The sequence below is a fragment of the Corvus moneduloides genome, chromosome 6, assembly GCF_009650955.1.
Source record: "Corvus moneduloides isolate bCorMon1 chromosome 6, bCorMon1.pri, whole genome shotgun sequence".
Lineage (NCBI taxonomy): Eukaryota > Metazoa > Chordata > Aves > Passeriformes > Corvidae > Corvus > Corvus moneduloides.
Genome location: NC_045481.1, coordinates 33,336,169 through 33,349,576, shown reverse-complemented (window position 1 = coordinate 33,349,576; position 13,408 = coordinate 33,336,169). Strand labels below are relative to the sequence as shown.

General features: G+C 34.3%; 1 protein-coding gene across 23 annotated transcripts in view; it reads right to left on the bottom strand.

Moving 5' to 3' along the window:
• Positions 1–13,408, bottom strand: part of GPHN (gephyrin) — a 289,830-nt gene that overhangs the window by 130,114 nt on the left and 146,308 nt on the right. For 22 of the 23 annotated variants that reach the window (XM_032111557.1, XM_032111560.1, XM_032111562.1 and 19 more), the window contains one exon: positions 5,626–5,718. In XM_032111557.1, coding sequence (XP_031967448.1) covers positions 5,626–5,718 — 93 coding nt within the window. Of the gene's footprint in view, positions 1–5,625; positions 5,719–10,329; positions 10,337–13,408 lie in introns of all 23 variants that reach the window. The other variant, XM_032111572.1, reaches the window with a different exon arrangement.

The following is a 13,408-nucleotide window of genomic DNA, read 5'->3' as shown; positions in this document are numbered from 1 at the left end:
ACAGGTGTCCAAACAGCTTTCAGGTGTTTTCATGCAGTGACTGCAGTTGATGACAGCACAACTGAGCCCTTCAGTGATGATGGTGTGCTACCAAGTTTCCCTGAGAAACTCAAACAAGAGAAGAGAAAGGCACTTTTTAGCCCTTTGGAAGTCAGCTAAATCAGAGTGGAATTTCTCAAGACACAGGTACTTGTGTAAACTGACTGTGACTGTGCTGTGTGGTGCAAATAATTTGTATACTGCTGCTTCTCAAAGAAACTGGTAATAGATGTGTAATGAAAAGTGTTCTGCAACAAACATATCAATTCTGCTATAATAACAGGCCTTCTCAAGAGGCACATAAATATGGTTGGATTTTATGACACCAAATATGGCATATCAAATAATAAATTTTATTGAAAAATTAAAGCAGACCAGATAAAGACCTAATCATATAAGCTAGGAACTGCCCGGAGAACTACGAGAAAAGGGAATGGTTACAGAGTTGCTGATAAACTTCTAACAGAGTAGCACAGAATTTGGAAGAAGACTGTCACAGAGCAATCTGTTCCATTGAAGCACATTTGTTGCTTAGATGCACGTGACAAAGTTTTGTAATTCCGGCCCTTTAGGAGCAAGCTGGGTTGGAAACAATTTTCTAAGAAATATGAAGGCCTCAAAAAGTCTAATGGCATGTTACAGGGTCAGATGTCATCCACACATAGCACATATCATTATACAATAGGTTAACACAGAAATCAAACTTTACTCAGAGCAAGACCTCCATTAAGAGATATGGAAAGCTACAGTTTTAAAAGAGGCTACAAAAATGTATGCTTAAATAGGCTATTAAATTGGAGGGTACCTGGAATACTGAAGAGTGAAAAACTGAAATAATAGCTTGGGCTATTAGAGGCTGTAATTTCATATTATTCCTACCACAAAATTACTTATGTCCCATGTGAGATGAAGGCTTCATTGCTCCTCACTATGGAGCCATTCTGAAGTGACAGTTTGTAAAAAGGAAATTATTTTCCTTTGGTCCAGTGACAACACTAAAATATTGCTGAGGAAGAACAGAAGTACTTCTATATACACAACAAACAATACTAGAAATCCTGCTGCTCTGGAAAGGCACTATTTGAACCAGGGAGGACAAAACCACATTATTTCTAGTTTAAGTTGCTGCCTATTAAATGGAAATTGTTATTTGAAAAGTTTAAGTCTCAGTGGATTTGGGTTACTTTGATGCAATGTGTTGCTGTGAGAGTATGGCTATAACACGACATATCCTTATTGTGTCATAAGCATCTTATTTCATTAACAGAATTAAAGTGCAAGCAAACAGACAAAACACATGAAAACTAAAAACAATAGAGATCAAGAGGGTTTCCAACATTACTTGAGACAGAGAAATGGAAGGACACAGATATTAAAACAGTCTGTGGAAGTAAAATGGAATTTGAAGAAAATTTGCATTTGGCAATAATTATAAAAATGCTGGTGCAATTTTGAACTGAATATAAAAAGACATATTACAGAAGAAGTGAGACTTTTTTCTCTCCAAACATGGCTTCTGTGTGGTATGTTTGGGGTATTTTGTTCATTCTGAGCATGATTTTTCAGAAACATTGACAAATAGAAGAGATTTCCAGAGAACAATGATTTCTTTTCATGGACTAGAGAACTCTGGTGGAAGAATAAATAAATATGCATACATTTTCAGGCTAAATGAAAACAAGTATGTGCCTAAATACATTTTAAATCAGTCCATAAATATTGAAGAATATAAACAGCAAGAACCAAAAGAAGCATTCATATATTTTCCAAAACACTCAAAAAGTAGGAAGACTTCAAGGAAACATCTGTCTGGTGTTACATGCCAGAAAACAGCTCTTCTATTTTTTTTATAAAGTATTATCTTAAATTTTTAGGACTCAAAATTATCTGCAGTGTGGATGAACTACTTGTGAATACACATTGTGAGACAGTTCAAGAATGTCTATCATCAGTTGAGGACCATACCTTGATTTCTACTGCTATTATCTAAGTACATAAAATTAATCTCATAGCTGGGCAAAGAAGACTCGCACAGAATCATACCAGAGACAAAGGATAAGAAAACAGCTAGAAGACTCTGTTAGGAGACAGACAAGTGAATTTTTTGGATGTACAATTTTGCAAAAGAATAAATGTAAAAGTAGAGAAGACAGATGATAGAAAATTGAGCAGAGCACCTCTATACATGAGATTTTTTCTTTCCCTTCTGTACTGAGCAACAGCAACAGAGAAAACACATTTCTATCTCAGAAGGATTCCTAGTATTGATAAAAATGCTGCAACACTACTTAATTTTTTTCACAGAAGTTAATGTATATTGTTATCAACATTCTGTAAAAACTACCACTGAAGTATTGTAGTTCCAAGAAATAAATGTTTCCATCTGTAAATATAAAACAAAAGTTCCCTAAATAAATTAACTTGGGCCATACTTGGATCTCTACCCAGCAACAAACACTTCTTAAATCAACAAGCAGACTGTATGAGCAACTCCAGCAGAGATTTAAAGACTATCCCCATAAATTATATGCGAAATTACATTGCAAAAAAAAATGTGGTTGTATCTACAAAATTAAGCTTGCACTTCAGCTTTAGTACAAATGCAAACTACCACCAACTGCCATAACAATTAAGAATTCCAGCATTCACTAATAACATCTATAACATGGTTACTTTCAAATTCAGCCATCCATTGAGTGAATTTGGTTTTTTAAATATCCACATGCACTTCATCACTTCTAGTTGTGTAGTCAAGAAAGTGAAGGATATTCACACTGCTAAATTAAACTGGCCTTGCCTCTCAAAATGTGAATCGTAGGAACAAATTCAAAAGTTTCTCTCCACCCACTGACTAGACCAAGGCTATAAATTTAGAAATCAGAAACAGGCAAGGAAAATCAGATACTGCAAATATTCCTAAAATCTTCTATTCTGTTACAAGAAAAAATGTCATTACACATCATTGAAACAACTGCAATAACCTGGAATGGTTCTGATACAGCGTTCAAGAGGCAAAGTGAGTGGGAAAACTACTAATTTTTTGGGGTTCTTAATTACATATTTCTGAGGTAGCAAGAAGCCATTTTTAGCTACATTATGCTAGGCACTTAATTCCAGTTTTATCAATAATTACAAAATTCAATTAACATTAAGTCTTTGGGTTGCAACTATTCTTGATAGCTCCCTTTATTGTGTATGTTCAATAGCAACTATTTATCTATAGTAGGAAAGAAAGCAGAGAAATGTGCTTTCTAATCCAAAGTACAGGAGAATTAAGGAGAAGCAGGACAGAAACCTACCAGCAGAAATATGACTCAACTGACTATTGTCTCTATTCTAAGGAAAAATACTAAAACATTTTCCATTATCAGATTCAACTCTTAAAAAGTTTTAAAATCACATCTTAAAGATGATATCTCAATAGCACAATGCCATGATCACATTCTTTCATTATCAGCTCAGTGATGAGAGCATGCTGAACCAACACCATACACAGAAGAGATGAAAACCACTTCCTACATCAATGCAAGTTTTCCTAAAGGCTTGTTATTGCACATTTCGTGTTGACATAATGAATTTTCCATTTTGAATTGATTTTCTATTGACCCAAAAGACATAAAATATGGGGACAAAACTTAGGCTTCTTAGTATGTTTTTGGTATGACACTTACTGGCAAACTGATTTTCTTCCCATAAAAACATTTGTTTGAATGAATGATGTAATAAATCCTACCATAGGAACACTTGTCATTGCCGCTTTGTAATACACCTGTGATTCAATATCTCCACTGTGATTCAAGTTAATCCAACTTAACTAAGTGAAAAGCGAGTAAATACTCTCCTATAAAAGTTCTTTTTAAATATGGGAATAATTTGACATTCAGAACACTTGTTTCCGTTATGATCAGTCCAAGTCTTGCATATCTATTATGTTTAAAACACATGCAGTTTTTCTTCAGTACAAGTTATTAATGAGTTTTATATCAATGTGTTTTTATTATATAGAGAAACATTAACAACTCAGATAACTTTCAAAATGCCTTACTCAACAAAACTGATGAATAAAATCATCCCTGCCTGTCTTAACTAGTTTGAGTTACAGCAATGCAGTGTAAAGAAAATACTAGGTGCTTATGTGCAAAGTTCTCATTTGTTTATTTCTTGTCCCAAATGCTGCTTGAGAATCTGTAGCTAATTTTTAGCACTGGCTGCAATGCTTTATCTGGCACTGCTGCCTAGGCTTGACCCTGCACAAAGGAAAACTGAAGCAGAAATTCATCCCTCCTTCTACACAGTCCTGGTAACGCGACCTTCGAAAGCTTTACGTTAGTTTGCAAGCAAGAGACAAATTTAACCAACTCACTTTTCAGTTGTGGTGGCTTTGTAATAGCACAGTGAAGTGGTGGCACAATGAATAATCTACAAAATCAGTTTCACTAGATACCACAGTGTGTTCATCTTAACATTGTTCCTGTTTCCTGATACACAGAAAACCCCCAGGTTTTAGTTACTCAAGGTTTCTAGTATATAATCTAAACCCATCAGAAGTAATGAACAGGAGCATTTTGTTTACATGTTTCTTTAGTTACACAGATGTTTTACAATAAATTTAAAAATGTTTTTAATTTGTAATGGAAAAAAAATTTGAACTGCATCATGTGACAGGACACATTTGTAAGTAAAAAAGCATTGTAGATATGCTATAAAGAACTCAAATCAACTTGAGGGTCTAAGCAATTGAAAACTTACATGAGTACTTAAGAGAAATCTAGTTATGTTAAATTACGCAAATAAACACAACTCACTCAATCTTAATTCTGCCCTTTAGTGTACATAATCAAACCAAATAACGTATGTGATTTTAAAAGTTCATATTAATCTAATTTGGAACCATAAATACCAAAATATTTCAACAACAATCACACAGTCATTTCAAATGACAACTCATGGCCATGAGGTCATTAGGTTAAGTTTCTTACACCACTTCCCCCCCCCACCCCCCCAACTTTAGCTCCATATAAGTGGAATGTAAGCAAATTTCCTGAGCAACATTTACTGGTGCAGGTTACCTCCACCTCTGTGCCTGCTTAGATTTTTTTGCCAAGCAGATCCATAGAACCTTTGCATAGAATTTTTCCCCTTACTATCTGCCTCACACTCTTACCTATAATGCAGTAGTTGTCAATGCAGTATTCTGCAAGGGAGAATTAAAGGATCTCACTTATCCCACTTTTCCTTGTACAAGACACAACAAAAGCCACACAAGATTTTGCTTAGCACTGTTGTACTGCAGTGCTAAGGAAAACTATGCCTAAAAGCCATTAGAATTTTGTTTTGTAAGGGGACTGGAAAACCATTATACTATACCACATTTTAGTTTGAAAATCATTTTGGGTGAGAACCCAAGGTCAGAGAATTCTCTTGTGCTATATTTTCTATTATTTTTTCTGCTTCCAAGTTGTGTATCACTTGACCGGTCCACAGATACTGCAAAGTTACAGAGCAAATAAAAAAATCACCCCCCTCCTCCAGACTCATGCATTTCTACACCAAAGGGCAGATTTTTCTGTTCCAGGACTATCTCACCTCTGGAGTGACATCTCGTGGTGCAAACCCTGTTCCTCCAGTTGTTAAAATCAAATTAAGTTCCTTTTCATCGCACCAATCTATGAGTGTCTCCTGAAAGAGAACATGAATCCTGTCAGATTTAGCAAGAAATGGTTATCTCAGATAATACCTGAAGACTTGAAATGTCTTAAAAACACAGACACAATATATACAGGGAATTATAAATCACTCATGGTTTTTTATACACAGATTTTAAACCACTATTTTAATCAAGATAAGACAGAATAATGCAAGTATTCACATTATATTATTTTTGCATATGGAAACTGAAATTCAGTTCTCCATCTCTTGACCTGAAATGGAAAACAAGAATTCACAGTTATTAATTTCTACCACTGTTTATTTTGATATATAAATATAATATTCTTTGATACATGTTAATAGAGTATGTACATTTAATTCAGATTACATTATTGATTATTGTTACCGTAACTTTGGTTTCCATGCTGCACTTTTTAATAGCCTGAAAAAAGCATGAACCATGTATCTGCAAGTTTAACTACCAAAAGAGGCAATAATGCACTAAATGCAGCCAGTGATGATCTATAATCATCGTTCCTACATTCCCCCAGTGTCTCAATAGGAGTGTGTATACCCATTCCAAAGATGGACTAAGAAATCTGTTATGTAAATTCAATGACTTACAATACTGGCTAATGATACTAGAGAAGTGTTTCATTTGATTTGCATTCATTTTACAAATGACTTTTTAAACTAGTTTTCAAACTATGATAAAAATTTGACATAGCAGAAAATTTATTTAATCTCAATGTGACTGCATCTCTTTGTGGGCCAGCACAGCAGGAGCATGTCTGCTTGGAGGGCAAAATTACCTGTGTTACTTTAAGTACACTCATTACACAGTAAAGTATCCATCTGCACAGATCATATCAGTTATAGAGACAGCTATCCATATTCTAGCAAAGAAACAACATTCTTTGAAAATGTTTAGGGCACATTTAAGTTTTGGGAGTATTATATTGGGAAGGAAGGAATAGTTTTGGAGATTGTTGGCTTAAAGCTTATTATTTATCACAAAATTAGCTCTGAGAAATACACTGATTTTAAAAGCTTAAAATAAAACTGTCTGGAACATTTTAAAAAGTACAACCAATTTAGATTAATCCTCAGCTGTATTTTCTGCAGGCTTAGTACTGCTATGCAACTTCCATTTAATAGAAGGATCATATACAGACACTTAAAAATTGCATCTAGAATAAACCTGTGTCTGACTGCAAGACCCACCATGCAAATACATCCAAGGATTACTTGAAGACGTGGCCAAGCCAAAGGCTCTGTCTTTATTTCTCTTTTCTTTACTCATTCCTTCCACTTTCTCTTTGGCATTCTCTTTTGCCTTTATTAAAATCACATTCATCTTTTTACTCTACCCCTTTGCAGAATAACTCTCTAATTAACTGGGCTGTAAGTGAACATACCAGAACTTTGTTATATGAACATTTCAAAGAAGCTTGAGCAAGGAACAAGGATAATGCTTCAAACCCATACATAAAAGAACTACTAAGCCTGGCTTTTGAGATATATTTTGAAAAAAAGTGAATTATGGTAGTAGAAAGGATTTTAGGTCTTAAAATTGTTTGCTTCAATAACATAGTTATGCATTGGGAAATTTATTTCAAACAGGTGGCATCTTCTCTATCATCTAGAAATGTATTTGTCATGACTTAAACAGGTACAAATTTCAGTGAACACTTCAGAGAAGTTCAGTGTTTGGCAAAGTTAGACCTTAACAATTGCATTTATTTGAAGAATTAATATAGTCAGGAAAAAAACTTCCTACATAAAGCAGGAGGGATAGATTTTGGGGGTTTGGGTTGGTTTTTAAAAGCAGAATTTATCTTTAGATAAAGTAAAAGCTGCCAAACTCCTTTTAACGAGAAAATAGATCCTTCTGCTGTTCTCATTTTGCTACAGTTCAGTAATACTCCCGTTAATAAGGGGGGAAAGAGTCAAGTGACATCCTACAAAAAGCTAAAGAAATCAGTATCCTAACTCTTCAAATAAACTGAGCAATAATTAAGTGCCTATTCCTGCTACTCCATCAGTGTACCTAGGCAGACTCCTAGGTAGAATACTCCATGAAGTTCTAGTTATAGTAAAGAATCTTTAAGGCTTTCAGGAAGAAGACCTTTAACTATGAGGCAGTAAGTTTGGGTTTCACTGTATTTTAGAAGTGCAAATTTATCACTTAGATGTTTTAAAACTATGGAAAAATACCTGAGGCTTATATTCAGCTTATTTATTTTCTCTCTAACCCACAAAACTGTGTCCCACAAAATACTCTCATTGATGTTTTAAGTATTTAAAAAAGGAAGCCCCACACTGATCAGTTGTGAACAAATTATGGACTCAGACGAGGTAGATTCTGTTCTGGCTTTTTTGCAGGGAACTGAATTTTCTGTGTCTTCAAATGAAGACTTCCCTAGGCAAGCAACCTGATACTTGGCTTTAGTGATGCTATACTAGCAAAATTATTATGGTAACATTTCAACCAAAGAAAATTTCATTTAATAATTTTTATGCATATTTCTCCTCTTCTATTGTTTCACTGATGATAAGCTTTCAAGAGAAAATGACTAGGTCAACAGATTATGTAAAGCACTGTTATTTCATTCAAGCCAATGGAATGATGCTGATGGATACAAAATACAGTAGCTGGCTGTGAAAACAGTACTGTAAAATTACCACCAAATTTTAAAAAGCCACAACAAAGCTACAGAACGCCAGGGAAAAAAACCCCCAACCAATAAATAGCTTAATATTTTTAACAATTAGTGTCCTAAATTAGTCTTTATCAGTTATTTTCCAGTGTCAAGATAGACAAGAAGAAATTAAGTCATTACAGTAGACAGCTCCTCCTCAAATAATTTTATTTCAAAAGGACACAACCTTTTCAGATTTCACCGAAGTCCTAGAATAACTGCATTCATTATGTCTTTCTGCTGCACAGAAATAAAATGTCAGCCCAGTCGTCTCCTTAAGCTTTAGATTACATCTAGTGCTCTGTCCTCTTTACCTAATTCTTCGTATTTCCTCTTTTAAATACATTTGAATTTCTTTCATTTACCTGAGTAAGAAATTCTTAGGTATAACAAACAATCTACTTCCATCTCTTGCTCCAAAGAGCTTGTGCTTCTGTCAGCTCCCGCTCTGCTGCAGCCTGGAACTACTCACTGGACTTCCTATGCACTGTCCAATTTTGAAAATACTTCAATTACAACACTACTCATCAAAAGCTTTATGATCTGTTTGAATTTTCTCATGACCAGTGTTAATTTCACCAGTGCAGAAATACCTTGCCCCATTTTTTCTCTGAGTGCTTAGTTTTCTACATGTAAATTTATTGATTTAAAGACCGATAAAGATCATTACCTCACGGAAGAAATGCAGACAGTATGTGGCACAGTGCAGACACCCTCTGGTTATGGCAGGTACATGCTTGCAAATTCATAAAGGCACCACCACAGTAAGATACACTAAATCCAAAAGCTGTGCAGATGCATTTTTGTGGCACCACACCTAAGATAGTGCTACCTGGCATTTCAGTCAGTGAATGGCTTGAACACTCACAGACATACTTCCCTCTGTGGATGTAACTTAAGCATCTCTGTGTCCAAAATGAAAACTGCCATTAGTCTAAGCTGCAATGAGCAAGCCACAAAATTTTGGTCATTTCCTTCTGTATTTAAAATTAATTCTAGGACTCAGGCTCTTCCCCACACCACCCTGCCTTGACCTAGAGGGTTCAAGAGAGAGAAAATACATCATGCTTTTATTTGGTAGGGTTTTCAAGCAAGTCTTCATGATTATCATAAAGTGTTGCTGTATTTCTAGTAACTCTTCCTTACTAATTATTTCTGTGGGATAATGCCCCATCATGATACATAGGAAACCTGATCACAGAATACACAGTGACAGTGGATAGGAAAGTGGGCTGTTTTGCACCTCCATTAATGTACCATCCTTTAATCTCTAAGTGAACCAGAAAAACGAATAGGGATTCCTTCCTGGAACAGAAAGAACAGTGCCCTGACCTTTGGAGATAACTGAGGTTTGTGGATTACTTATCTTAGCCAGAACTTTAAGCTTGAGACAGGTTGCAAGTCTCCTCCAGTCCTCTTACCACTACTGTATGGTGATTTTCCACATAGATATTGAGATTGTGACCCTTAACTGCAGAACTACTACGAAGAACAAAAAGATGGTCGTTGTGGATCAGACTAAATGCCTACACAGAAGAGCTGAAGTCCTGATGACTTTTCCTTTTCTATGATGCCACAGTCTATGGTATATGTCTTGCATTTTTTTTATTGTCCTATTTTTGCCATCACTGCTATGAGAGTGTGATAACACTCCCACGTGTTTACGTTTCCAAAATTACTAGAATACATTCCTTCAAGTCAATATTCTGGTGCTTAACACTTAGATTAACATGTATACCTTTCTCTTATCAATACATATTTTACTTAACAATACAGATATTGCAAAAGTAATTCTCAATACACATACATATTTTCATATACCTTAGCCACTAGAACATGACATGTACACTGTTATAGTTTAAAACAACCAGAAAGAACAGGGAAATGCTAAAAACAATATAAACAGGGCAGGTTTTCATAGTGAATCCATACAGAGTACCTTCATTCTATATTCAGTATTGAAACTAGTTCTACAATTCTGAATTCTATAGTCAATAAAGATATTTGGCATTATGGCACATGCTAGATCTTTCCAGCACAGTGCAATCGTGAAGTTATTTCACCTTATATACATCACTAATCACACATTAAGTAAAATATATAAAAATTTAATTTAAACTGCTGAACAAATATAAATGTTAAATATGAAATTTAATTATGAAACAATATTTATTTATTTATATTGGACTTTGAAGTGGAGGTAAATTAGTATAAGATGGTTTACAGACATGCAAACTATCCAGAAGTATTCTCAAAACAGATTCATGTGACTTAAAAGATTACAGTGGCTTCCAGGACAAACTACTGATAGTGTTCAGAGATGCAGAAATCTGTGTTCTCCAGAACAGATCTCAAAAAGAAAAGCTTTGTAAAATTATGTAAATTCTGTATTTACAGGTAAATCCTGTTTACTCTAGGAAAATACATTTTTAAGTGCAAGGAGAAACAGAACAATATGTTCTTAAAAGTATAATGATAACTTTCCTTAGCAATCCAAGTTAAATAAAAAAAAGTCATATATAAACATAAAGCCATAATAAATACCAGTTTACTTTTATTTCACACCTTTTGGGCTCAAGCTAAAAGCGTGTACAAGATATTTTTATGTATGATGATTTAACGTCATCAAAATAAAGAAACTATAATGAATGACAATATGGAAAAACGGATCAAAAAAGAGAAAGTCTTCATAGTCACAGATTTGCTATGAAAATTGGATGTAATTTCGACCGCTGAGTTTCAGGAATATAGGAATTGGCACATTAAGATCTCATAACAACCTTACATAGTCATGTAGCTTGAACTACTCTAAACCCCAGCTCACTAAAGATTAAGCCTGATTCTATGACATGAGAGAGCATACAGAACGGAATGAATCAGAAATTCATGTCACAGCACACAAAGCAGGAGAAAAGAAGAACGAAAGGCAAAAGGAACCCATTTGTTCCTCATTGTTGTATTATTCAGGAGTTTGAGTCTTCTCCATTCAGTGGACCATGGCTTGTGTATTAATTTAAAAAGGGAAATCATGTACTGGGGACCATGCAAGAACATGAATACCCATAAAGAAAGGCAAGGACGGAAAAGCAGAGTTCAACACTACGTTTGAAAAGGAGGGAAGGTCTTAGAAATGTTAATGTATTCTTGGAATTAATTTCATTTTTTTTTGCCCTACTTCTTGTGAAGGTTTTATTTCTTATGCTCACAATCCTTTACTTATTGTTCAAAATGTGAAATGTGGAGACCTGAGGATATTCATGTGTAGAGCAATAACTTTCCAAATAATCAATTGCAAAATAATTTAAGAATTTCAGAAAATTAAACATTAAAACACCATGAAAACATGCTTGATGTTTTCTGTTGCCTCCATTCCTTTTTTCCTTCCCCCACCAGCAGAAGGCAGAAAGTAAGAGAAATGTTAGGATTATGTTCAGTGTAATCACTGCAATCAGGAGACTTGGATGAAATGCAAGTATGTATCTCACTGTGTCTAAATAGTTTTTCAAATTTTGAGATTTTACAGAACTTAGTAAGTAGTCTTTCAAAGATTCTACAGATAAATTTGCAGTTTCCAGCATCAGTCATGCTGCAGTTGTTTTTTTAAATACTAAGCTAATGTATAAAAAGATGTCATAAAAATTTAACTGTTTTATTGAAATGCAAAACTAAAGGAGGAAAGCAATAAAAATGTACTTTATAAATGACTTACTTTTTAAATGGAAATTTAATTACAGGCATTTTCCATTTAAAGTAAATTGCAGCTATCAAATGTTTCAAGGTTCAACATACCTATGCAGTCTCTAACATAACCTTTTTAAAAAAGTACTTAATGTCTTCTAAAACCTACTATTCATGATAATTAGCCCTAAAACAGAGGAAAAAAAAAAAGTAGCCACTGAAGTGCAATCATCAACAGAGTTCATCTATGCAAACGAGTAAGGGAAGTCTATCAGAGAGATGTGCAAACATTGAAGTGTTTGGTCAAACCATCATGACTGGAAGTGCCAATTTTTAAGGGCTGAGACTGGTGAAAGAATTTCTACTTATTTTGATGGAAAGAGGTAAAAACTGTAGAGGCCACGTACATGGTTGACTTGACAAAATAAATAAAAGTGGAGTTTTAAATGCTCTCTGTTGAGTTCTTCTCAGAAAAACAAAGGAAAGATTCTTATTTCAAGCTACCTACCTTGACATACTAGTCTTAGTATAATCAAGAAAGATAGTGAATTTATTGTATGACTTAATAAATTGCATTAAAAACTACAAGTAGATCTAGGTCAAAACAAACCATGCACCTACATGACACAAAGGCACAAGACCCTTTTCCTTCTGTACAAAAATCTGTTCCCATCTAATGTTGGTGCCACTGGTATCTTCCTAGAGTCAAGCTAAGGTTTCTCATGGGAAAGGATTGGGTACTTAGCATAACAGTTTTCTTCAGATGCTTGGAGGAAGAGATATTTTCCAAATGTGTCTGCGTCTAGAAAGAACTGTACTGTTGACTCTGTATTTGGCAGATATATACATAAGTATGAGCCTATGTGTGCATGTGCTCATTTTTATCTAATAAAAATGTATTAGCAAAAGCACCACAGTTCAATGTCTCTCATTTCTGCTATGCATAAAAGGCATCTCTCTAAAATATAATATTTACTCACTAAAATAAATATTAGAGTTATAAAAATTCTGCTTTTCTTAGGAATTGAAAACAATCAAAAATTTAAGAAAGACATAATGCCTCCTTGCCAGTATCACTTTTCCTAGTAAGAATCTTGGCATCTAATATATATTTCTTTGATTATTCCTTCAACAATACAAGTTAAATAGCAACTGGAATGAAAGGGGGAAAAAAAGAATAAAACCAAGTGAATTAATCCAATACTATTCACTAACCACTGATAAACAGAAACTTTCTCTCTTCATCTTTTAAATTTTTAAATTCTTAAATTAAAACAGCACTTCAGAGACCTGTTATCACAAAAATAAATGCTTGGTTTTGGAGCCATAAACTTCAGATT